The sequence below is a fragment of the Cydia fagiglandana genome, chromosome 23 (assembly GCF_963556715.1).
Source record: "Cydia fagiglandana chromosome 23, ilCydFagi1.1, whole genome shotgun sequence".
Taxonomy (NCBI): Eukaryota; Metazoa; Arthropoda; class Insecta; order Lepidoptera; family Tortricidae; genus Cydia; species Cydia fagiglandana.
In genome coordinates, this window is record NC_085954.1 from 1,538,297 (window position 1) to 1,565,861 (window position 27,565).

The following is a 27,565-nucleotide window of genomic DNA, read 5'->3' on the forward strand; positions in this document are numbered from 1 at the left end:
TTACCATGAACTATTAAATTTATATTTTTTCAAACTAAGCAGTATGCTTTATGGTCATAGTCTATTCATAAGTATCGAATTGAAAAAAAAAAACTAAATTGACAATGACAATCGTGTGATTCATGTCAGCTCAGCTGAATTGTGTATTTTTATTTATTATCAGCATTTATGTGTTAGGTTTTCTTAAATTTCCGCGTTCTTTATATTACAATAAAGGCAACGCTTTATCTAATCTATACAAAGTGTCATTTGAAGTGTGAAAACGAATGTATACCTTTGTTTTGTTGTCGTGAAATCGTTGAAGAATGTTTGGGAGACCCAGATGTAGAGAATATACGCCTCTAGCCACCCAACAGTTAAGACTTCGGAGTCTTATACAGGTATTTATGTAGTTCATATTTACTTTTTAGGTCAAAAACTATTGGAAACGCAAAATTTACCAACAAACTTCTACATAATTTCCCATCATACGCATCGTTATTTTGAGCCTTCTAATTGAGGAAATTAGTTGAATTTTGTTCATAAAATGCATTAAATTTTTATCAAAACTCGTTTCAAATGTAATTGGGCTTAGTAAGTACTCTTATTTATAAATGGTAACCAAAAATTACACTCAGTAAATGATGAAACACTAGATTAGATAATAAGAGATAGTACACATGAAATGCATTGTTATTATTGCCTTGTTTTCTTGTAAGATGAGATTACTATTATTGTTCAAGTAAGTCGGCTATATAAAATGCAGTCTTAGGAATATATTGTGTAAATTTCAACCTTATAAGAAGTAAAAAAAGAAAAAGTAAGAAGTAAGTTGAATATGATCATATCGCTAGTTTTTCATTCCTTTGGTAAACCCTTTCCGCCACTTGCGGTCACAGGTATACGGGAGAGTTATGATCTAGTCCTGACATTTCATCTATGTTGCCCTCATATATACATACAAAGAAATTGGTAGTCATACCTAGAAACTGGTAATATCTCAGAGGACCACCAGACATGGAAATGCTCCACCGACAAGTCTTACTCTTAAATATATGATTAACCCTGTAACCGCCAGAGTCTGATATATAAGATATTACATATCCAGCTCATTTCGCCACAGTCTGATAAATAAGACAAAGATCTGATTTGGTTTTTACAGCACATTTATAATTCCCGTAACTATGCCAACCTTACTCTGTGTGGTACAATTTCTGTTGGCGGCAACACGAGCACACTCTATCAAAAATTGCTAGCGGTTAAAAGGTTAACTACAAGTATGTGAGGTGTGCAATAAAGAGTATTGTGTTGTATATGATGATGAAAATATTGGTCTTATAAAGAAATATTTAAAAGTAGCATGCCAATAACTCTTAAAAAGAAGGCTATGGACACCTGCCTCATCCCCAGCTTAACATATGCTTGCCAGACATGGAAATTTTCAGAAAAAATAAAAAATAAAATTATTACTTGCCAGAGGGGAATGGAACGAAGCATGTTGAACATAAAAAAGATACAAAAGATAAGACATAGTAAAATAAAAGCAACAATAAAAGCAATAGATGCTCTAGAACACGCTAGAAAGCTAAAATGGAGATGGGCTGGACATGTGGCTCGCCTTAAAGACCACAGATATAGCCATAGTCACGAACTGGAAAGGCCCAGACGGTAAGCGCCGAAAAGGCAAACCAAACATGCGCTGGGAGGAAGACATGAAAAGAATTGCTGGTCCAAATTGGAAAAGAATAGCACAAGACCGTGAAAAATGGACATCTTTGGAAGAGGCCTTCACCTAACGGGTTCCTACAAATTAAATCAACAAAAATATATTAACAAACTTATGTATAACAAAAGGAAATAAAAGGCTTTTTATTTTATTTTATTTTTATTTATTTATTTATATGATGATGATGAATATCTCATCACGCTTTGTATGATTCACTTGAGTCTCTTATGACTGAGCTGTAGGACTCACAAATCTCGTAATAATATTAATTTTGAAATAATTCAAATTTAACCTCTAGCCGCCCAGAGACCTATAAAAAGGTCTAACGTTCCAATCTAATTTGAACTTTGTGTTGACAAAATAAATTTTCAAATTGCTTGGCAATGACGTATGGGCGGCTAGAGGTTAACAAAAAAGTAATGTGTAATTTTTGAACCTGTTCAATATTTTTTGTAGATGATTATCTATCTATTTGAGAAATGCTACTTTTAATAGATACAGAAACGCTCCGCTCCTTCCTCCACTTGGTTGGTTATGTACATACCTGGGATAACTCGGGGCAAGTTCTAGGGATTTGATACCCATAAAAAAGATGTTGATATAATTAAATTTATACATGTGCTCATTGAACATTCTCGATTACTATAAAAAGGTTTAGCAGTTTAAAGTAGGTATTTTCATCTAGACGGCAATCACTAATACCGACAAATTTGGAAAAAATACTGATTGTATATTATGAAAACTATTTTGAAATAAACATATACCTACACGTTTTAATTAATTTATTTATTTTTTTATTTAGAAATGACGAAAAAATAAGTAATACTTATTTATTAATGTCGAATAACATGTAGATGTTGACAGTAACGTCGATATATTTTTTTGTCGATAAAATATTTTGCTACATCACTTTCGTATAGATGCCCCGAGTTATCCCAGGTATGGTTATGTAATTGAAGGGATGTTTACAAACAACATAACTGCTTAGAGCGGTTCACACTTTTTTAAGAACGTTGTTAAGTTGTTAATCGTTTCAGATGTCAACCAGTATAGTCAGTTATGTTGTTTTTGTAAACATCCCTTCAATTTATTTAAAATAAAATGTTGCGTTCCAGATTGTAGGCTACAATATCCGGCCACCTGAAGGCTGTCTATACCAGTGCAGTTTCTACCTGACCCTCCATCATACTACCATGTCTGCTCCGTTCTACACCAGCGAGAGAATCTGTTCTCCGCATCCCAAGTGGAAGGAGATTGATTCTGGTAAGTAATGAAATAAATGCATTTGTATTTGTAATGTTGAAGTGGGAATGGGCGGGTCATATAGCACGAAAAACCGACTCGTGGAGTAAACGACCATGGGGGGAAGAGCGTCCCCAAAGTAGACCCAAGATGCGTTGGGACGACGACATCAAAAGGACTGCGGGGAAGAAGTGGCTCCAGGATGCACAAGACCGTGACAAATGGCATAAAATGAAGGAGGCCTACACCCGAAGGGTAGAAAAAGGCTAAATAGAGAGAGAGAGAGTATTTGTAATAAATTCTTGGAGTATCTCTCTTCTGCCTCGCGTTGTTCGCGTTGTTCTGGCTTTTTGCCACGGCTCATGAGAGCCTGGGGTCCGCTTGGCAACGAATCCCAAGAATAGTATGAATGAAAAGAATCTTTGTAATTGTTATCCTGACTAGTATTTATGTGAAAAGACTAGTCTTTCAATGTCAAATCAATTGACACCTCATTCACCAGATGACACAAACATACTGATATTACATAGATAGATAGTTGCTTGTTTGCCGCCTTTGGTTGTCACACGCGCGTTGCCGACCACGAGTAACAATTAACGAACTAATACATGAGTCATCAATGTTGATAAACCGCATCCTAGAAATGTGGGTCAACTGATATACAAGTATGCAAATTATTTAACAGTTTTAGCTAATATCAACCTTAATAATGTACAATACGGTTCATTGTTGTATAAACGTTGGGATTGTTGTTAACAGGAGATTAAGTATTAATGAGGTCTTGTTTGGTGTCAATGTGTTAGAGATGTATCTTTATATAATTATAGTCATTAACTGGTTTTTAGGGTTCCATACCCAAAAGGGTAAAACGGGACCCTATTACTTGAACTCTAATGTCCGTCTGTCTGTCTGTCCGTGTGTCTGTCTGTCAGTCTGCCTGTCTCATGTCATGAACCGTTATAGGTAGAAAGTTGAAATTTTCACAGATTATATATTTCTGTTGCTATAACAGCAAATACTAAAAAAACGGAACCCTCCGTGGGCGAGTCCGACTCGCACTTGTCCAGTTTTTTTATCACACGTGAATAATGTTTGTTTGTTGTCTGGGTTGCTAAGTATAATTTATACAATGTTGTATTGTAGTCGGGTCACTTGTATAATAATATTTGGACAATGAGGCTTTGTCATTAAGAAATCATTTTTGCTCAAACTGAAACGGATACTTCATGCTCGCTCGGTCCATTATAATGGACAATGGGCGTTACAAGGATAGTGGTCATATCACTATAATCTGCGTCTGCGTCATCGACCATAATCGAAACATAAATTATGTTATACAATGCACGATAATAATAATGACGTCATTTTATTTTGAAACTATCCTCCCGAGTATTCATCCGCCTAATAGTAGGTACTAGGTAGGTAGGTAGGTAGGTAGGTAAGTACGAAGGTTGTCTGGAAGAGATCTCTTTTTAGCGATAAGACCGCCTGTTGACCTATGGTGCCGAGACATGGACGCTCACTAAGGGGGCTGTGCATAAAATCCGCGTAGCACAGAGAGCCATGGAGCGCGCCATGCTCGGTATCAAGCTTCAAGATCGAGTAAGGAATGTCGAGATCCGTCTCCGCACCAAGGTGCATGACGTGGGTTTCGTCATTACCAAACTAAAATGGAATTGGGCAGGACATGTTGCTAGGCAGAGTGATGGCAGGTGGACTAAAATGTTAACAGAATGGTGGCCGCGTTCAAATGAAAGAAGCGCCTGGCGTCCGTTGGCTCGTTGGGTGGACGACATCCGGAAAATTGCGGGTCACTGCTGGATGAGATTAGCTCAGGACCGGGACAAGTGGCGTACTAGAAGAGAGGCCTATGCTCTGCAGTGGGCGATAAAGGGCTGATATGATGATGATGATGATTGTTCCATTAAAATTTCTTTGTAATTTTACATGTATGTAAGATATATAATTATTGGTGCAATAAAGAATATTTACTTACTTACCTACGATACTAGTATGAAAAGTAGAAAATTCGCAACGAGTGGCGAATTACCTTTTGGCACGTGTATTGTACAACGTTTTACAGTACATAATGGCCCTTTAAATTTACCGACATAGGGTAATTGTGTCAGTTTACCGTCCAGTGTCAGTTTTCATCCACTTGACGGATTAGCTAATAAATAATACATTTCATTTTTAATTTGCTACATGCGAAATATATTTTTTATATAGATAGATAAATTGTTTAGATGTTAAGGATTGCAATAAGTCCAAATGTGTGCAGCAATGAAGGTTTATATTCAAATGGACAATGGCCGTCAAGTGGACGAAAACTAGACTAGCGCAATGACCCTACGCACGTATAGTGCTAGTTATCGCCCTAGGCACTGGTCCCACCGCGAGCTAGTAAGCTATGAGCTATCGGCTATAAACACGAACAATAGATAAGCACTCCCGTGTAAATAAAAGAGACACGGCGATATTTATAATTACTCGCCCAGCGGTGAGCTATAAATATCACCGTGTCTCTTTTTATTAAACTAATTAACATATACTTATATTTAAATAAATAATTAACATTCATACTTTATCTGTCAATATCTAAATAACGAACCTGTTTTTTTTTTCAGAAATTACTCATCATATGACGTCAACGAATGTCGTCATACGTATCTGGTGTCACATGCTCCCGCCGAATAAAGATTACGAAGAAACAGACCGACAAGATACCGTCATTCAGACCTGGGGCGTATACTTCACGGGTCTAAGGTATTTAGGGGCCAATCTAGCCTTAAACTTCACTTCAGACTGCTTCAAAAGCAATACCCTAGTTTTTCAAATGCATGGCGGGTACTTTTGCTCGTACAAAAGTCTCAAACTAGATATAATTCCGCCGGAGAACGAGATAGAACATAGTTCGCTATCATCAGATTCGTCCGGTAAGACGAAAACACTGGAATCTAGATTTATACAGAATCATAAAGCGAAATCTAGATCGATATCACCGAGTAAATATTCTAGACGGACGGATAAAGAGTACTCAAAAAGCCATAGTCCGGTTGAAAGGGGCTTTAAACAGAATTTTCCTACTTTAAAAAACTCTGCAAGTTTAAACATAGGACAGAGTAGTAAAGATTTTAAAGAGAGAAGCGAGGAAAAAAAATTAGATCCGAATTTAATATATGAACATTCACCGGAGACTCAAGATGTGAAAGAGTTTAGAAGTGATGTGAACTGTGATAATTTATCTAAGAACTCTTCGAAAGAAGATATATCAGAGAATAAAATAGATTTGAGTGAGACCGCTGAAAATTATGATCTAAGGAACGAATCGGACGTACCAAAGTATCGGTATCATGCTTTAAGCTTTTTGAAATCTGAAATCAGACCGAGTTATAACTCGGATAAGTTACAGAAGTTGCATATATTGCAGTATTCTATTAAGAAAAAGCAAGAAGCGGTGCAGGATATAAAAGAGAAAATATATAAAAACTCAGCGTTGACTAGTAGTTTAACCGATGAGTTTGGTGATGAAGTGAGATTAAAGAGCAGGTCGCAAAGGAATCTGTTTTCTCCGGACGATGACTCGGAGAAGATTGTGAGGAACGGTAAGATTAAGGATGAGAAGCCAGTTTCTAATGGACCGAGGCTGGCGTTGAAGTTGAATGATCTCCTATCTTTTAAGGTTGGTATTTACATAATAAATAAATAAATAATAATTAATATTATAGGTAGAATAAATTGGATGATATCAGCTACAGATAGAGAACAATGGAAGGGACTCGAGGAGGCTTTTACCCAATAGGGACCAGTGAAATGAATTAACAAATAATAGAACAACACATAATCAAACATTATATTCTATGAAAACACACGACATTGTATACTGTACAAAATTTCGCTGAAATAAATAAAGCTGTAAAAAAAAACAAAAAATAGGTAGAACGTTATACAAATAACTAAGGGACTCAAGAAGGCTTGTGTTGTGGGTTATGGCCGTTATGGGTACTCAGACAACGATATATATTATAATTATCATCATCATCTCAGCCTATATACGTCCCACTGCTGGGCACAGGCCTCCTCTCGAGCGCGAGAGGGCTTGGGCTATAGTCCCCACGCTAGCCCAATGCGGATTGGGGACTTCACATACACCTTTGTATTTCTTCGCAGATGTATGCAGGTTTCCTCACGATGTTTTCCTTCATCGAAAAGCGACTGGTGAATATCAAATGATATTTCGTACATAAGTTCCGAAAAACTCATTGGTACGAGCCGGGGTTTGAACCCGCGACCTCCGGATCCCAAGTTGCACGCTCTTACCGCTAGGCCACAGCACTCTCTTATAATAATTATATAAATACTCAAATACATAGAAAACCACCACGACTCAGGAACAAATATCTGTGCCATCACACAAATAAATGCCCTTACCGAGATTCAAACCTGGGACCATCTGCTTCATATGCAGGTCACTACCCACTAGGCCGGACCGGTCGTCAAGAATGATATAAATGGTTTCTCTTCACTACACCTTATAAAACAAGTCCCTCGTCGCGTCTGTCTGTATGTTCGTGATAAACTCAAAAACTGAACAGATTTTCATGAGCATTTTCTTATATTTCAGTCAAAACCATCGCCCTTTCAAAGGGCAGAACATATAAGGCTAACGAAGCAGATAGAAATATTGCGGTTCAAGAGGATATTACTGGCGGATGAGAGAGATAGCAAGCTGGCTAACATACGGAGGCTGAAAGAGACGCATGCGAAGCTGTGCGAGGAAAATCAGGACTTAGGCGAGTATTAGAAAAAAAAAAGTTAAATTGTGACGTCCCACGGGTAAAGGTACCTTATGACGTTTGGCGCTTACGCTATTATTAACGCCGCTCCAATAATATTGCGGCGCTATGCGACGTAAGCTCCGGCCGCCATAAGGTACCTTTTGCAGTGGAACGTCACAATATGCAATTAGAAATTGTTCATACTTATAATAGGCCCCGTGCATTAACCATAGGGGGCAGCATAGGAGCCGTAGGAATATTGGCGCTCGGCGTAAATGTGTCGTTTATGCTTCCGATATAGCCCACAAGATGGCAGAACCTACTATGCACAAGGGGTGCGAAACTCCTGACTTCGGTCAAACTCGGCTCTGCTCGGCTCAGCAATCTCAGCATTGCTCCGAGCAATTATTAGGGTTGGCACCACTTGACTTCCTTTTGCGTGCACGACCACGGATTTAAAATGTTACTTTTATTGAATATTGGGTTATAAATATTGACTGTATAATTATTTTTGTCTAAAATGATAGGACGTAATTGTAAAGTTAGGAATGGCATTTGCTTGGCCCAATTTTTTTCGTAGCTTTAAAACTACTGATACTGATAGATGAGGTGTCGATTCTTTTTTGCGATAAGAGAAAGTAATAGTCTAGTCTCTGTTTTTTAATTAAAAAAAATCTACAAATGCTTATAACTAAAGTTTTAAGGTTTTTTAATATTTTCCAGGTCTAGAACTAATGCAGGGTTACCACAGCCTCTCCCGACGGACAGACAGACTGAAAGAGCAGAGACAATCCGCGGCAGCGCTGAGGGAACTCGCGGCGCGCGCGCATAGAGAATTAGCTGCCCATAGCGACTCGCTATTGCAACAGTTGGCGCAGATATTCTATATTGAGCAGGTTAGTTTATCTGTACTTGTGCATTGGGTAAAACACAACAAAAGAAAAAAAATATATTAAGAGTGCTATTACATTTCGGGGTTGAGCGAGTTTAGGTATTTTACGCGCTGCGGCAGGCCGTGCGAGCTCAGTATTCCGATCCCTTCTACCACACTCGCACTACAATGATGGATTAAACATTCTTGATCCTTCGCGAAGCATATTGAAATCAACCATAACAACACTAACTGGACTTAATTTATAAAGTCCTAAAACTGTTATTTGGTAAGTACGAAAATACTAAATGCAGTGCAAATGTACATAGGGGCTGTTCATAAATTACGTCATCTATTTTTGACCCCCCATCCCTCAAATCATCCAACAATCATGCTTCGGATGACTCTGTTTCCTCCTACGTCATGCTACCATCATCCGATGTCCAGACCCCCTCCCCCCCCCTCCTCCCATTTGAAACGACGTAATTTATGAATAGCCCCATACTCGTACTTATGAACGTATATAACTCGAAAGAAATTGTAGGTACTCGCTTATTTACAAGAAACAAGTTACAAGAAACTAAAGATACACAAGGTCTGATGATGGAGCTGGAAGGTGGCCACAAGTACCAGTCTATCATGTAACTAAACCACTTCGTGTTTGGGCTCGTTTGATTCATCTCAACAAGATCTTTAACATTGAAGATACACAGGGTCTGATGATGGAGCTGGAAGGTGGCCACGGGTACCAGTCTCTCATGTAACTAAACAATTTCGTGTTTGGGCTCGTTTGATTCGTCTCAACAAGATCTTTGACACAAGACAGTACTCAGAGTCTGATGATGGAGCTGGAAGTTGGCTACCGGTACCAATCAACCATGCAACTAAACCACTTCATGTTTAGGCTCGTTTGACTAGTCTCAACAAGATCTTTGACACTAGGTGATACTCAGAGTCTGATGATGGAGCTGGAAGGTGGTCACCGGTACCAATCAACCATGCAACTAAACCACTTCATGTTTAGGCTCGTTTGACTAGTCTCAACAAGATCTTTGACACTAGGTGATACTCAGAGTCTGATGATGGAGCCGGAAGGTGGTCACCGGTACCAATCAACCATGCAACTAAACCACTTCATGTTTAGGCTCGTTTGATTAGTCTCAACAAGATCTTTGACACTAGGTGATACTCAGAGTCTGATGATGGAGCTGGAAGGTGGTCACCGGTACCAATCAACCATGCAAATAAACGACTTCGTGTTTAGGCTCGTTTGATTCGTCTCAACAAGATCTTTGACACTAGGTGATAAACCAAATACGAAGCCCAAACACGAAGTGGTTCAGTTATGTGATAGACTGGTACCCGTCGCCACCTTCGAGCTCCATCATCAGACCCTGAGTAGTATCTTGTGTCAAAGATCTTGTTGCGACGAATCAAACGAGCCCAAACACGAAGTGGTTCAGTTACATAGTAGACTGGGACCCGTGGCCACAGTCCAGCTCCATCATCAGACCCTAAGTACTAACTTGTGTCCAAGGTCTTGTTGAGACGAATCAAACGAGCCCAAACATGAAGTGGTTCAGTTACATGATAGCAGTGTTGGCAAAAAATCAATTCGAATTGACGATTGACGATTGAGAATTGACCGATCAATTCGAATTGACGATTGACGAAACTAATTCTAAATCTACTGATTGAAGATTGACGATTAATAATCGTTAATTCGAATTGATCGGTCAATCCTCAATCGTCTTCTGTCCTCATGATACTGTTACATGATAGACTGGTACCCGTGGCCACCTTTCAGCTCCATAATCAAACCTTGTGTATCTTCAGTGTCAAAGATCTTGTTGAGACTAATCAAACGAGCCCAAACACGAAGTGGTTTAGTTGCATGGTTGATTGGTACCGGTGACCACCTTCCGGCTCCATCATCAGACCCTGAGAACTATGTTGTGTCAAAGATCTTGTTAAGACGAATAAAACGAGCCTAAACACGAAGTGGTTTAGTTGCATGGTTGATTGGTACCGGTGACCACCTTCCGGCTCCATCATAAGACCCTGAGTACTATCTTGTGTCAAAGATCTTGTTGAGACGAATCAAACGAGCCCAAACACGAAGTGGTTTAGTTGCATGGTTGACTGGTACTGGTGACCACCTTCCGGCTCCATCATCAGACCCTGAGTACTATCTTAAGTCAAAGATCTTGTTGAGCCGAATCAAACGTGCCCAAACACGAAGTGGTTTAGTTGCATGGTTGATTGGTACCGGTGACCACCTTCCGGCTCCATCATCAGACCCTGAGTACTATCTTGAGTCAAATAAATACATATAGAATGTCAGGTCGTTTCAAATATTTTTAATCTTGTCCGGTAGTTTATTAAACTGTACCATTATAAATTATAATACTATAAAAACAGTGCTAGGATCAAAGTCTCTCGTTGCGGTTTACACGCACACAGTATAGCGTTTTACACGGCGCCCGCCGCACACAATGATAAAAAACCTCGTCGTCGCCGTTGAAAATGTGCGGAGCCGACCGACACACGTCCTGCCTGTACAAGCTCTGCCGCGGCACTGAGCTGGCGAGCGCGCGTCATCGGTAATATAGAGTAGTTTTCAAAAAATTGCCAAAAAATTATAGTAGAATTTCATAAACACTAATGTATACCAACAGTATAAGCAAACGTTGCAGATTGCTTGAGCATGAAAATGACTTCGATATTAAGTAGATTTTCGTAGAAATTGACACTTGTTTCGGAGAGAAAATTGAGTTCGTTTTACTTTGATTTTCTCTTTCTCAAAGGTATGTAGAAAAAATATCGTTTGATATGCCGAAAGTACAGGGTATTAGTAATACAAAATAGCCAGGTTTAGCAGAGTAAACTTCTCAACATTTCTAAATAAGAGCTTGCCGTTCAGTGCTTCACGGGGTTTTTCGGAAACGACCATCAGAAAAAAATTCATTACTAATTTAATAAGTCCTTTTTCTAATATTTACAACGATATTTAAAAAGATAAGAAGACGCTTTTACTGGAACAAGTACTCATTGTTTCTAATAATGAGCACAAAGTCCTGAATTTCGTCGACTAGTATCATCAATTTTGCATTATTTCGACTTTTCTTGTAAGAGCGCTCTTAACGGAAAAAAAATCACAGAAAAGAGAAAAGCGGCGACCCCAGGTCCGGCGCATTTTTAATCCAGCGTATTTTGCTAGCCGTGCAAAGAGGAAACGCCAGCAGCGTGCTAGGTACATTTAGCCGGGTACCTATGGCCTAATAGCATATAATACGCTTAATTTTTATATTTACCTAGTTATAAGTTTGTAAATTTCTGTACCTATTTAATTACCACAATAAAACGCTTTCTTCCCAAAATCACATAAAATACATACTTACAAGAAAAAAACAAAGTAAAACAAAATGGGTAACATAGCATGTATAATATTGTCCTATAATATTAAAAAACCGGGCAAGTGCGAGTCGGACTCGCGCACGAAGGGTTCCGTACCATTATGCAAAAAAAAACGAAAAAAAAAGCAAAAAAAAAAACGGTCACTTATCCAAGTACTGACCACTCCCGACGTTGCTTAACTTTGGTCAAAAATCACGTTTGTTGTATGGGAGCCCCATTTAAATCTTTATTTTATTCTGTTTTTAGTATTTGTTGTTATAGCGGCAACAGAAATACATCATCTGTGAAAATTTCAACTGTCTAGCTATCACGGTTCGTGAGATACAGCCTGGTGACAGACGGACGGACGGACGGACAGCGAAGTCTTAGTAATAGGGTCCCGTTTTACCCTTTGGGTACGGAACCCTAAAAAAGAAAACAATCACCAATAAAAAATATAACAAATATCACAGCGCAAAAATTAAATATCACACAAAAATACTAAAAGCCTAGTTAGAGTTAGACCAAGAAAAGTCTGCAGCGATTTTGATAGCGCACGCAGTGCAAGTGTCATTTTAAACGTCATACTTTTATGAAATTATGACGTATAAATAACACTTGCACTGCGTGGGCTATTATCATGCCGCGATCAGAAAGGGATTAGAAATAACAGATTTCCATACACTTACGTCAAAATCAATATGGATTGACAGCTATCTCAATCCCTTTCTAATCGCGATTCAGTAATATCAAAATCGCTGCAGACTTTTCTTGGTCTAATTCTAACAATAAACTTACTCTTGCTTCTTTGTCTTCCAGGTGGACCAGACAACTTGGAAAATCTGCGACGTCCCCCTCCCGGTCTGTTCCGACGGAGCTCGCCCCTCCGTCGCGGCCGACGCCGTGGCGGCCGGGTGCGCGGCGCAGGCTGTCGTGCTGACCGCCGCCATCTTGAATTTACCGCTACGATATAAAATAACGTTGCTGGGTTCCGCGACGAAAATATTGGATATAACACCGGATTTGCCTGACCCAAAGTAAGTAGGAGTGACTGGGTGAGTGACCGAGTAGAGATGTGAGTGACCGAGTAGCTGGGTGAGTAACTGGGTGAGTGGCCGAGTAGCTGGGTGAGTGACCGAGCAGTTGGGTGAGTGGCCGAGTATTTGGGTGAGTGACCAAGTAAGTGACCGACCGGGCGAGGGGCCACAAAAGTGACCGCGCGAGTGAGTGACCGACCGAGTGCTTTGTACACCACAAGCTGTCGATCCCGACGTGCCCCTCCCAGTCTGTTCCGACGGAGCTCGTCCCTCCGTCGCGGCCGACGCCGTGGCGGCCGGGTTCGCGGCGCAGGCTGTCGTGCTGACGGCCGCCATCTTGAATTTACCGTTACGATATAAAATAACGTTGTTGGGTTCAGCGACGAAAATATTGGATATAACACCGGATCTGCCTGACCCGAAGTAAGTACGAGTGGCTGGGTGAGTGACCGAGTGACTGGGTGAGTGACCAAGTGACTGGGCGAGCGTTCACGTAAGTTCGAACGAGTGAGTGACCACGTAACTGACAGACTGACCAAGTGAGCACGAATGTGACTGCGCTAGTGAGTGACCAAGTCAGTGAGTGGACACCCAACTTCCCATCATCATCATCAACTTTTTTGCCAAAATATAAAACATTTTTTTTCGTTTCAGCATACCTTTATTCGCCCGAGGCGGCGACGCGACGCTATTCCGCTACGCCATGTTTTTGCTAAACAAGTGCATAGCGCAGCTCTTATGGGCAAGAGGCCTCCCTGTAACAGACATGAGGCCTACGCTCGCTAATCTACAGAAACTGATGATTACACCTCATAATGCGTATGTCTTTGAAGTTATAATAATCACCTGATACTTTTTTGGGTTTTTAGGCCTCTCTGCACTCATATGAGGCTTTCTTTGTGTTAGATTAACCTCCATATTACCAAAGAGAAATTAGACTATGTAGTCAATTATGTAGTCAGTACATTTACTGCCACCTTTTGACACAAATGATTGAAACTTTTAGAACGCCATTTGACTTTAATCCTCTTTTTCATTGATATGTGTTAAATTTGTTAAATCTCAAAAAGTATCGCCATCTACTCGAGAATAGGCCAGGTATGGTGCCATCTTTTCGAGCGATGCATAATTTACTTTGACAATATTCCTCTAGTCTAAATTCTCTTTGATATTACGGAGATTCTTGCTCTAGCTATTATGTTTTGCTAAATAAGCTTACTTTACTTTTTGCTAGAGTAAAAAAGATGTATAAGTATTTAGGTTTAAATTATCTCTTTTCAAGCATTATTTTTACATTCAGTACCTATCAGTTATTTTAGCCAGTTCATCGACTTAAATGTCGATATAATTTTACATATATGTCCCTTTACTTTTCTACTCTATCTCTCTTTCTATTTAATTAATTTTTACTCAGCAGTTTCTACGTAAAATCATGCTAGTATCATTGCCAAGCTAGTTTCAACCTTATGTTATAGGAACGACACTGCAAAACTGTTTGGCACGTACCGCTGGTTGCCGGACAACCGATGCTCGCACACGCAGAGTTTGAGAAGCCTTGTCGCGTCGGATAGAGGGAAATATAGGCAGTTCAACAGGTTTAAGGTAAGCTATTGGTCCTTATCTTGTTCAGGGATTGTCAAACTTTTTAGAAAAATAACTGCAATAAAATCAGCATTACTTTTAGGAATGTTTGACCAATAAATTATCTTTATCTTTAACGACAGATTATTTTCAGGTCGAAATGGAGTTCGTCTAAGCTAACTCTGCATCCTCTTAACAGCGACGGTAGTACAGTCAGCAGCAGAAGTTGCTAAGCGGGCGAGGTGTTCAAAATTACCTTGACACGCTTATTCTCTTAACAATAAAGTTGCATCAAGATCATTTTGAACACCTCGCCCGCTTAGCATCGGTGCATAGTTAGCTGAGACGGATTGCAGAATAAAGGGCCGTGTTTTGCTCTCCTTGTTATGCTATTTTTGAATTAAAACTAGATTTATTGCAATATTTTTATTTTATAGCTATTTTGTCACAGGGGAGATGGTCCTCTTAGCATTGTTTTGCAATCCATCTAGGAGAAGGATACTCCAAAATAAAACCCGGAATGGTGTTTCCGTAAGGCGCGAGTAGGGTCCAACCTGAAATATGCGGCAGATTCCTGCAGCTGACCTGTCTCCACACGTATTGGCTCGCCTTTCCTGTGGCATACGACAGTGAAGCCGAGAGGGTAATGCAGCTGCCGGGCATCCCTGCGTTTCCTTAATTCCGTCCCAGGCGGTGTACCTAATGTATGTTACACCATAAATCGTCTGCAATAGACGTAAAGGCCAATGATGATGATGATATTGCAATATATCCTGTTAGGGTCGGTACAGACGGACTGCAACCCGACCGCAACTTGTATGGGAACTGGTCGTGGACGTTGCAGTTGGCGTGCAATTCCCATACAAACAGCAGTAGGGTTGTAGTCCGTCTATATCGGCCCGTAACGATTAAAATACTTTATGAAGTAATTTTTCTTCAATATAGAGTTTTATGGAGTTATTCATAAACGCGTTACTGGCCTGAATTAGCTATGAATCGTGTATCTTTATCTGTCATTTTGACTTATGTATTTGTAGGAAAGGGATAAAATACATAATTGTGTTTGTAGGACTCCGTCGACGGCCAATCCCCACAGGCCGTGATGACGCTGAGTCGACACCGGCACTCCAGGAGTGTAGGGAGTTACAACGACGATCAGGTATTTATGAAACTAGTTAACCTCCAGCCGCCCAGAGACCTATAAAAAGGTCTCCTGTTCCATTCTAATTTGAACTTTGTGCTGACAAAATAAAATTTCATTTTGCTTGGCAAGGTTTGATGACCTATGGGCGGTTTGAGGTTAAGGACCTTATCATGCATTTTACTAGGAAAATGTTTTTTATTGTTAACCTTTAAACCGCTAAAGACGCCAGCGCAGCTACAGCCCAATATCAACCTTCGTGCATTCTCACAGGGTTCAATATTACGCGCCGCGCACGATAGAAAAAAAATCACTTATATGTGACGTCACACGGGTAAAGGTACCTTATGGCGGTTGGCGCTTATTTACGCTATTATTAACGTCGCTCCAATATTATTGCGGCGCTATGCGACGTAAGCGCCAGCCGCCATAAGGTACCTTTTGTCGTGGAACGTCACATATATTGCCATAATATGCATGTTTTGAACTGCAGTAAAAATTCACTATAAAGGTGACAGTCCATTTCCAACGACATCTGCACTACTGTTGCGACGTTACTGTTATTGTCTTGTCATTTATTTTCCTAAGGAAATTGACAATAACATCGACGTGTCGGAGCAGTAGTGCAGCTGCGGTCAGAAATGGAATGTTACCTTTATGCAAGACTTTATTAATAAAAGTCAAAAAAGATATACTTTGAATTTCACATCTATTTTTTATTAGACTACACTTCTTCTTCAATAAATGCTCTATCTCTCAAAATAACTACAAATATCTAACTATAAATATCTGCTTAAAAATAACACTGTTTTTTTGTTTCATTATACGTTTTTTTGAGTGATTTTCGTTCATAACTTAAATAATAACATTATTTACTCATAAAATACTAATTTCATTCATAATTATTAACAAAGTTACCTACGTGATTTGTAAGTGTCCATTTATTTTATTGCACGTAAGTTTCTTTTCATATTTTGTAGTTAGAGAAATATCGTATGCATGTTTTTTTTTCATCTCGCTTTTAGATTGTAGAAAAATATATCAAAGTCACTGAATTGAAAAAAAAACTATTAAAAAAGTTTTACAAGGCATGACTTCACTGACAACATATCTTAAGCGTATAGTTCGTTTTTATTAGCATTAGAAAGAAGGTAAGCGATCTTGACATGTCTTTTTATTGAAACACGCTTTTTAAAAATCAGTACCTAACTATTACTTATGAAAGCAGAAGAATAAACTTAAATGACGTATTAGATTCATAATTGTTACATATTTGCCGTGACTTATTTTATTCGGTCTATTCAGCCACCAAAAACGGTGTTACACCATAAATCGCCTGATATAGACGAAAAGGCCTATGATAATGATGATTTAAAAAACGTGTTTTTCTATTAAAAGACACATCAAGATTGTTTACCTATTTTCTAATGCTAAAAAAAACAAACTATAATAATCGAAACATTCGTTTTCCTTTATAGATATTTGATAGCTCAGTTAGCAGAGTTCTAATAATTAAAGTCAACATTTTCATTTCAATTTATGATTATAATTTATTAAAATGTTTGGACACAAAATTAATAACAATCTGTTTTTTTCTTATAGGAAGCACCCGCTTTGGACCAATCAACAACGTCCATAATGGGAAGCGAACCAAACATCTACAACACAAAACTGTCCCACGTAACATCAGAACCACCAAAACTGATGAAAACCCACAACTCAGACTCCGAAATACTACGTCATACAACAGAAAACGAAAAAGTCATATTCACTTTAGGGGACGAATGCATCAATGACATTAAAACTGATAGACTTGTCAAACTATCTAGTAACAATGACGATTGTGAAGATGTCAAAAAAATATGCTCAGAAATCAAAGATTTCTGTAATAAAGATGAAGAAGGCTTAGATATAGTTAAACATCTTGAAGGTAACGTCGATATAGATATAGCTAAATATATGGAGGAGAAACGAGTTAGTGTTGTCAGTGAGATTTGTGACGATTGTGACGTGTGTGACGAATCTTGTGCCAAAGTGACTGACGTCATTGTGATACCTAGTGCGGAAGCCATTTTGGATACGGGACAGGAAGCGGATGTGGAATTGAAAGAGTAATTTGTATTATAGATGTTTTGTGGTGAAGATTGTGTAAAAATAATTAAAGTTTTCTCATATGTGGTTCAAGCGGAGGTACGAACACCATAATATAAAATATATTATAATTTTATTTTGTTGAAACTGGAACTTTCGGTGATGAATGTAGCTGAAATTATGTCCACATTTATGAGTATGACAATACTATATTTTGATGTCGTGAAAATGGTCTAATGATATGCTTTAAAGAGTTTAAAGTATGGTCATCATAAGAACTCTGTAAAATGTGACGTTTCAACCAAAAGGTACCACATTGTCGGTTTAGACTATAAAAATAGCGAACCACCGGCAATATATACCCTTTTGAATACACGAATACACAGAGTTGTTTACTTCGTTAAAATCATCTTACAATAAATAGGAAGAATTGTACAGAAAAACTAGTTTATTTCCACACCTGTTATGATCGTATAATAATAAAGTCAGAGATATCGGATACTTGAATTTGTAATAGAACATAAAATCTAGTTTTTTTTCAACGGAGAATTTTGGCAGTTGTTTTTGGGTAAATGCCATCTTGTTAGTCTGTTAAGAATATGGATTAATTTTATCATCCTCTCACGAATAAAACTTAAGTGTGCTATTCTGGACTGAATTGATATTTTTTTGGAATTAACACTGTAAATTAAATAATTGTACCTACAGCAGTACCTTAACATTTACACAATATTTGATTACTTTAAAAATATTATAATTTCTTGTTGTGATACAGACTTGATCTATATTGAAATAGAAAATATACCTATTGTTGATAAAAATAGCATATATTATTTATTTATTTGGTCTAACTGCATCTCATATTACTTAGTTTATTTTTAAATTTACTGCTTTTAACTGTGATTTTACGGTGATATTGGGATGGTCACTATAATTTGTTCCGTTCTCTTGCTGTACATATTAATTATTTCATTGATAACTATGTCTTAGGGGTTTTTAATATACTCTTGAAGATCACTTTTCAACTTTTTAATTAACTTATTAAAAAGTTTCAATTAGATATCGATCAAAAAGTAAACATCTCCTTATTACATTAAAAAGTTGGCGATAATTTTTGTTATTCGTTCGCCTAATTATTTACCTATTTCTAAATTTTGTTATTGGTACATTATTTAGAAATAGAAACATGACATGTATGTCTATTTTGGGATAAACCTTATGCAATATTTTCTTTCGCGAATTATGAAATTATTGTCATAGATTCATTGATTGTCATATTTGTTCCGGGCGAACTAAAAAAAATACTACTAATTAAAACTTGTTTAACGAATACCGTACATTGAATACAAAAGTATATGTGCAATAGTCAGATATACAGGGCGTCCCACGGCGATGCCACATGGAGGGAAAGTACCTTAAATATCATAGATAGCATATTTTGCTGAAAGAAGACTTCATTTTATTTTTAAAACTTAGTTAAATTGCATTCATACTTTTTAAATTTTTTTTGAAAAAAAATGTATGGAAAAAAATTATAGCGTCATTGGAGGAAAAGTACCTTAATTATTGTAAATGAACATCTTACTGAAAGAAGACATTATTTCGATTTAAAAAAACAAATTGAATTGCATTTTAAATAATTTCATGGTTAAACCGGGAATCGAACCCGCTACACGAGAAAAAAAATACCTTGTAGCTTTGTCATACCGATCGAAAGGCTTCAATGTGAGAATTAGTTTTTTGGTACAAGGTATTTTTTTTTCTCGTGTAGCGGGTTCGATTCCCGGTTTAACCATGAAATTATTTAAAATGCAATTCAACTTGTTTTTTAAATCGAAATAATGTCTTCTTTCAGTAAGATGTTCATTTACAATAATTAAGGTACTTTTCCTCCAATGACGCGATAATTTTTTTCCATACATTTTTTTTCACAAAAAAAATTAAAAAAGTATGAATGCAATTTAACTAAGTTTTAAAAATAAAATGAAGTCTTCTTTCAGCAAAATATGCTATCTATGATATTTAAGATACTTTCCCTCCATGTGGCATCGCCGTGGGACGCCCTGTATATAACATGGAAATTATCATTTTGATAAAAACTAGGGATGTAACGATACCGATACCGATACGATATATCGGCCGATATAATCGGCAGACCGATATATCGGCATCGCCGATTTAAATTCAGCCGATGTTACAGTTTGAAAAGCGCGCAAAACGAATGACGCTGCTAATAATTTGAATACACTTTGTTTCCATAACAAATAACCCTCCTTTTGCGTTGACGTAGTCGGGTAAAAACTACCTAAAGTGAACTATAATTACTGATTTAGATTTTCTTTTGCATTAATTGCTTGGTGGTTACCCCTAAATAGAATGTTTTCTTTGATTTTAGAATGTTTTCTTTGATTTTGATTTGGCATTTATCTTTATTAGTTTTACAGTTTTTCACACTTCACAAATTCGAGTGTCTATTAATACATATGTATGTTTTATGCATAATAAGCCATTTGGCATTAAGTCCGCCATTTGTACATTTTTGTATATACTTTGTGCAATAAAGTTTAAATAAATAAATAAATAAATAAGTATATAATTCCTTATTTGTTATATCTAGTTATTAGCTAACTACTATGCCATTGATATCGGTATCTGTATCGGTATCGCCGATTATTTGCTTGAAAAATCGGTATCGGTATCGTATCGGCAAAATCATGTATCGTTACATCCCTAATAAAAACTAGCATGTTCTGTTTAAATTGTATGATAGCTGTAAATTATATTATGGATAGATTCCCCTTGCGTTAAACTGTAATCTGCCATTTTGTTACATACAATAAAGTATTTATTTATACCCTATTTGAGTTATTTTATTTTATACAGGTGCCTTTGAGCTTGAGGCTTGAAATATAAACTTTAAGGTTGGCACATTGTAATGTATATATACCATGTAATAGGGTCATTGTGCTAGTTTTCGTCCGGTGTCAGTTTCCGTCCACTTGACGAAATTTGAATATATACCTTCATTGCTGCACAAATTTAAACTTAGTGCATCCTTAACATCTAAACAATTTATCTATCTACATAAAAAATATATTTCACAAGTAGCAAATTATAAATGAAATGTATTGTTTACTAATCCGTCAAGTGGAAATTGACACCGGACAGTAAACTGACGCAATTACCCTATATATAAATACCTACTACAGAATATTTGGATATTCAGTATAAGAAGAAATACTTACTTACTTCCATGTGTTTTTTTTTTATAAAAAATATGTGTAAGATGTACTTAGATCACATATCACTTCTAAAAAAGAGTAAAATAGTAAAAAAATCATAGAACATTACTCGTTATAATTTGGTTTGCTGTTTGAGTTTGGATTATGTTTTACAATTTTGAATTACTTTGAAGAAAAGACGAAAGGAAAAATCCTAAAGATTTTGATACCAAAATAGTAAAGGCAAATACAGAATCTATATTCTGTAGGACGAAAGTTTAATTAATTATTCTTGTAGTATCGACGAACATAATTATGACGTATGGTGGTATGAATATTTTAAAACATAGTTTCTAATATGTCCTTGACCGTTAGTGCCATCAATTTCGGTTCAGAAATAGTTTGTAACGATTTATTCAAAGAAAAACTAGAGAACTCCTTTATTGTATGCTATAAAATACATTTTATGCACTCAAAATTTATACCGCTATATGCTTCTATTCTACCACCTTGTTGAACCTCAAATAGTCAAAGGCAACGACTTATCACGTTAGTCTTAAAATTAACGATTTTGATGAGAATCGAGTTTTTGTTTGAGTTTACATTTGAAATGAAATGAAAGAACTTGAGTCTTTACAGAAGACAAATTGAGCATAACGGTAAAAAATTAAGCTTTGATTGATGGCTCTAGTTTGTCTCAAAAACCTCTGTAACCACCATTGAAATATCAGAATTCAAATGAGTTGTGCTCAGGTTAGTTCAAATTAAAAGTATTATTGACATTGCTAAATAGTTACATGATTATATAAGTTGGTTAGATAGAAATGACAGGAAGGGTTTATCTGAACTCGATTGCGAAAAACTAATTATTTTCAAAACAGATTAATCCCCGGGAACGTTTTGCATTTGTTCAGTCAAAATAATAGCACCGGCCAACCACAGTTATTAGAGCTTTTACCAAGCGTCCGTGCAAGCCAAACGTAACAGTAATTAATACAAAATACTGTTTTAAAGTAGCTCTATAGATACTGGTTGTCGAGCGCCCAGCGAATTTAAAATTAGAAACAGCCGTGCGTGTTTCTGTTCTAATTTCAAACGGTCCGGCGGCCGAGCAGGCCGGACTTTCGAAAATCGAATTCTTTTTTTTATTTTTTCGATTGGAAAGGCCACTAGAACTTTGAAACGTTGTGTTTGTATTGTGGACTGGTGAAGTGAAAATGTGTGAAAATTGTGTTCAGCGCTAGAGGATAATAAGGATTTTTATGCGTGAATCACGCATGTGGTAAGTGTTTTATATCGGTTCATAGATTTAGTTCGTACAATTAAATATTCCTCATAGTTTTACTCATAGATGCATCGAAAACTACTCTGAATTTGGTTGTATTCGTACTAAAGTTATGATAGAATTGGTGCGGAATATGTATCTGCCCGTTAATAAATGGTGGGTGTATGACAAATGTATGAGTTGGAATCATTATTGAGTCAAAACATTGAAACAGTTAAAGATTCGAGAACATCTTTTGGATAATATACAGGGTATTTTTTTGAGGTTAAATTTAATTAATCAATGATTTAAATGGATAAATAGTTAAAATATTTACATTTTATTAAGATTAATACCGTTATATAACGTTGTAAATACTATTTGTTTCCAAGGTAATAATTTGAATTCGCAATTGATACATGGTGCGTTTTGTGCCAAGTACAAATACTGGCTAGCTATAAAAAGGTCGGCTATATTCGTCAAACAGGGCTTTAGGCGCCAATTTCGAACGTTCTTAGTATATCCACCCTATATGCATGAAATTGTATACCTTGTTATTATGTTATAAGGTTCAAAGTTGAATGTATTTTTAATGTCCACTTATGGCGGAATGCCTATGGAATGTTCTAGTGTAAGTACTTATTTAAGAGCCATTAAAAGTGAAGATACACTTAAGTGTGGGTCGTATTAATAGAAAGCCCTAAAGATTGATGCGATCAAGTTGATACTCGATCACACGAAAGGAAAGTCTTGACCAGGCCAGTGATATTCGTGCGAATATTTCGGAATCGTGCGAATGTTTGACATAATCTTTAGCAAATAGGTACGGAGCGCTAGTGGTTTCGCGAATGTTTTGACAGTTGTATAATCGTGAAGGTTCGGGGTCTCTTTATGTGTGTCAAACCGGCAGGACTTGGAAAACAAAAAAACATTCCCATCACGAGTTTAATTGTACACCTGACGGTTTCGCGCATTTGCAGTAATATGTCAATTACGGGCAATACTTTAGTGTTTCTAATTGTTTGGTCTGACTCTGTTAAATTTTAAATCAAACTATAGAATATAGCAGATGATAGAAAATCGGCTGTTTCTCATAATCAGAAATGTAAAAAAAAAACACCGCTCGTAAGCGACACTTTGGTGTCCAAAATGTTTGCGGCATTTCCGAGATAGACCTTTTCACCTAGGGTTTCTGGAGTTTAGGGGTTTTAGGATTTTTAGTAATTTGTCAAGATTGCGGAGAGACTTGGCGAGTGTAGGGTTATGTAGAAACCTCAACTAACCACTAGAACCTATCTAAATATTTTAGATTTTTAAATTTTAAAAATTTCAGGATTTTTAGCGTGATGTCCGGGCTTTTGTCGACATTGTTGTTGATGTTTTTAAAACCTTTTTATTAGAGCATTCCAAAATAAACAAGGTAATTAAATAAAGCGCTTAGTAGCGAAAGAAATCATAACAAAATAAAATCATCGTCGCCTCCTGGTCGTTAGTGTCATGCATTAATAACGCATCTAATATTAGATAAGTTGCCGCAGGTGTCTACAATACCTCTCTGTACGAGCATGCAGATAGAGTTAGACCAAGCTAACTATGCGGCGATTGATAAAATAGTTATTTACGATACAAGTGCGGAAAAGAGGAAATCGAAACGAGTAGCGATAAATGGCGAAAAATCGACACGAGTTGCGAAGCTGTGTAAAAATGCCTATAATATTTATTTATTTATTATTTAAAAAACCGGGCAAGTGCGAGTCGGACTCGCGCACGAAGGGTTCCGTACCATAAAGCAAAAAAAAACGGAAAAAAATGCAAAAAGAAAACGGTCACCCATCCAAGTACTGACCTCGCCCGACGTTGCTTAACTTTGGTCAAAAATCACGTTTGCTGTATGGGAGCCCCACTTAAATCTTTATTTTATTCTGTTTTTAGTATTTGTTGTTATAGTGGCAACAGAAATACATCATCTGTGAAAATTTCAACTGTCTAGCTATCACGGTTCGTGAGATACAGCCTGGTGACAGACAGACGGACGGACGGACAGCGAAGTCTTAGTAATAGGGTCCCGTTTTACCCTTTTTGTACGGAACCCTAAAAAAATTATGTGACAACACAGAAAAAAGTATTAAATAGTCTTGAAACATGGACAAATGTTTATTTAGTACGTTCCTGACAGTTCATTACACTGCTAATTCTATAATTCAAAACTTGTACGTGCCATCTGTTGAAAATATTTCTTTCCGTAGCAACAGAAACTAATGTATTTCTTAATTTTATGTGGGATTCACAAATAGTTGTACAAAACAATTGTTATAAAAAAATATTACTTATTTAAGGTCTACGTTTAGGTCTACATTTAATACTTTTATAAGAAAGTGGAACAGGTTTACATACAAATATGTATGCTAAAAATTCATACTTAAAGGACCGGCGATTAAAAAAAATCTCCGCTGGGAGTCCGCTGTATGGATGCGGGTGGCGCAAGACCGGTCATTGTGGCACTCTGTGGGGGGGGGGGGAGGCCTATGTCCAGCAGGGGACGTCCTCTGGCTGATATGATGATGATGATGAATAAAAAAAAACAATTTAAGACATCCCTACTAATATTATGAAAGAGTAACTGTCTGTCTGTTACATCTTCACGCTTAAACAGCTTAACCGATTTAGATGAAATTTGGTATGCTAGAGGTCCCGAGGAGGATAGGATAGTTATTATCCGTTTTTATCAATTATCATAATTCCAGACGAAGTCGCGGGCAGAAGGTAGTATTTATATAAAGTGTTATCGATTCTGAAATGAAAAACAAAATCCTAACTTGTTTTAACACTTTTTTACATAAACACCAAAAGCCATATAAATGCGATAAAATGTAAGAAAAACATCCACGTAGCTAATTATAATGAAAATGAACATTAGATATTCATTAATACCACTTTGTATGCAGACTGTACTGGACAGTAACTTCCACACAAGCGTATCTGGTCCAACAGTGTTTTAATCAATCTCGACTTTATTTTAAATGCGTTAAGGTTCAAATTCAGACTGAACGTTAAAGCATGATGCGTTTTATAATGAATAAAGGTAAGCAATGGTAATGCAATTTTAGTAAGCTCGCATCTTATATGGTGGTGCTATTGGAAATAGGATTTTACTGCGTTTACTTTAAGTTCAAATTTGAGTGCGGTTTGTTCTTGTTTCGATGGCTTCAGTGTTACTTGTTTAAGAGTTTTTTAGTACTTTTAACCCTTTCAATTTACATTTAAATTAGAAAGAAATTAAACATTATGAGCGTGAGTGGATAAAAGCCTTAATCGTGTTACAGATGTGGTGTATAATTATTTCCCATCGTATTTTTACGGAAACATACGAACGTGTCTTGCTATTTCAGTCAGTCTCGGTACAAAAACTACTGAGGTTGACTGAAGTAGCATGACAAATACGAAGGTTTCCGAGAAAATACGATGGAAAACAATTATGCACTACATATTGCTGTATTTCAATACCTTCAGTTCCTTAATTTCTATGGGCCCGATTCGGATTTTGAAATAGACATCTGTCAGATATCTTTTAGACATCACCAAGATGCGATAACGATATGTTTAAGATCTAACCTGTCAAATTTGTCATTTGCGCGATTCTGGAGATACTCTTGAACGATCTCCTCAGGATATCACTTAGAGATACAATTCACATCTAATAGATATCTTACTCTATCTAACGTAAAAGTGACATTGGTTGCCCGAATTGCGCTGCAAAAGAGAACTAGTTGATATCTAAACTATAACTTATCCAGAATGGATCTAGTACGTGTCGTCAGTCGTCAGTGAATATCTTGAAGTTCGAATACGGCAGTATATTAGAAACCACGAACTTATTTTATAAATATTTCAAGCTCTCAGAGTTATTTAATAAAACGCCCGGCCCTTTTTGGAGTCCCAGGAATTCTGGGTATTTTTTACCCACTGGCAACCCGAAAGCACACGATCATAGATAATAAATAGATATGCCACTTTAGAAAAACCGGCCAAGTGCGAGTCGGACTCGCGTACGAAGGGTTCCGTGCCATTAAGCAAAAACTGGCAAAAAAATTACGTTTGGTGTATGCGAGTCCCACTTCAATAATTATTAGATTTAGATTTAGATATTTATTCTCAAAATTATTTAATCTCATAATTTAATAAAATTACATTCTAAATTATTATTATTTATAAGGAGATGGCGGGACGACTTGGACGCATTCTACCCCAAATGGTGGGAAAATGCCGATGATAGGGTCGAGTGGAGAAAACGAGGGGAGGCCTTTGCCCAGCAGTGGGACACCAAAGTAGGCTAGGAAAAAAAATTCTAGACTAATCTACATGAATTTATATTATGATTATATTCTAGTTTTAGTAATTGTTATTATAGAGGCAACAGAAATAATCATCTGTAAAAATTTCGACTATTAAGGTGGTTCGATTTTCATACAAAATTCAATCAAAGCTCATTAAGTAACTACACACTATTAGTACATAAATATTTCCGCATTTATCTTCCTTCGAATATTCGTTTGCGCGAAATTAACAGGAAAACAATGTTTCATACAGAAATCATGCAAAAATCATAGTTAAATTTTCATCAATTTTACGTATGTGTGTGTCACAAATGTCGTGTACAGATACATTTGCGACGTTGCCATACCATTTCCGACGTTGCCGGGCTGACCACGGCGCGAATTTGGAGTGCCGTCATGTTTAGTGCAATTTTGTTGACACTGACGTTTGACAGGTACTTAATTGACCTGAGCGAGAATAAGTACCCGAAGTTCGTCAGCTTAGCTAAGAACTATCATGGCGTGTTATGCAAACAGTCGCTTTTTTGCTTACAAACGGAAGATTCCCGGTTCGATCCCCAGTCAATTGTATGCTGGAACATAACTTTTTGTATTTTTGTTACATCTAAATTTCGTATTGTTTTTTTATTTTTATTTAATTTTTCTTATTATCATAAATCGATTGATTAAGTATGGTATGGGCTACACGTATTCGTTTATTTTTGACAAAGAAAATTAGAAATTATACTCTACCTAATCTCTCTTATTTTTACAATCAGGACATCCTCACTGCAATAAAAAAGAGATATAAAATTTCCTGTGGATAAAATAATGGATTTTGTCTATGAATGAAAAACACAATTATTACTATAGTTTGTTTTTTTTAGCATTAGAAATAAGGTAAACAATCTTGACGTGTCTTTTA

The 27,565-nt window shown here is 36.9% G+C and overlaps 2 protein-coding genes across 2 annotated transcripts in view; both read left to right on the forward strand.

The window, feature by feature from the left end:
• The first annotated feature begins 136 nt into the window (after nucleotides 1–136).
• LOC134675854 (uncharacterized) lies at nucleotides 137–18,552 on the forward strand. Its single transcript, XM_063534158.1, has 10 exons — nucleotides 137–380; nucleotides 2,821–2,968; nucleotides 5,575–6,629; nucleotides 7,572–7,740; nucleotides 8,449–8,621; nucleotides 12,812–13,029; nucleotides 13,684–13,848; nucleotides 14,505–14,631; nucleotides 15,680–15,769; nucleotides 17,354–18,552. The coding sequence occupies exons 1-10, from the start codon at nucleotides 306–308 to the stop codon at nucleotides 17,864–17,866; spliced, it is 2,733 nt and encodes a 910-aa protein (XP_063390228.1). The 5' UTR covers nucleotides 137–305; the 3' UTR covers nucleotides 17,867–18,552.
• Nucleotides 18,553–22,163: 3,611 nt separating this feature from the next.
• The window catches only part of LOC134675917 (ryanodine receptor), a 196,179-nt gene continuing 190,777 nt past the window's right edge, over nucleotides 22,164–27,565 (forward strand). Inside the window, exon 1 of the mRNA XM_063534261.1 lies at nucleotides 22,164–22,345. The gene's annotated coding sequence lies outside the window, so the exon portion shown is untranslated. The remainder of the gene's footprint in view (nucleotides 22,346–27,565) is intronic.

Excerpts from the sequence above, each read along its gene's own strand:
- LOC134675854 (XM_063534158.1), top strand. The coding sequence starts at position 306 with ATGTTTGGGAGACCCAGATGTAGAGAATATACGCCTCTAGCCACCCAA. Across the intron at positions 7,741-8,448 it reads CGAGGAAAATCAGGACTTAG|GTCTAGAACTAATGCAGGGT; the intron begins GCGAGTATTAGA and ends AATATTTTCCAG. Across the intron at positions 13,030-13,683 it reads CCGGATTTGCCTGACCCAAA|CATACCTTTATTCGCCCGAG; the intron begins GTAAGTAGGAGT and ends TTTTCGTTTCAG.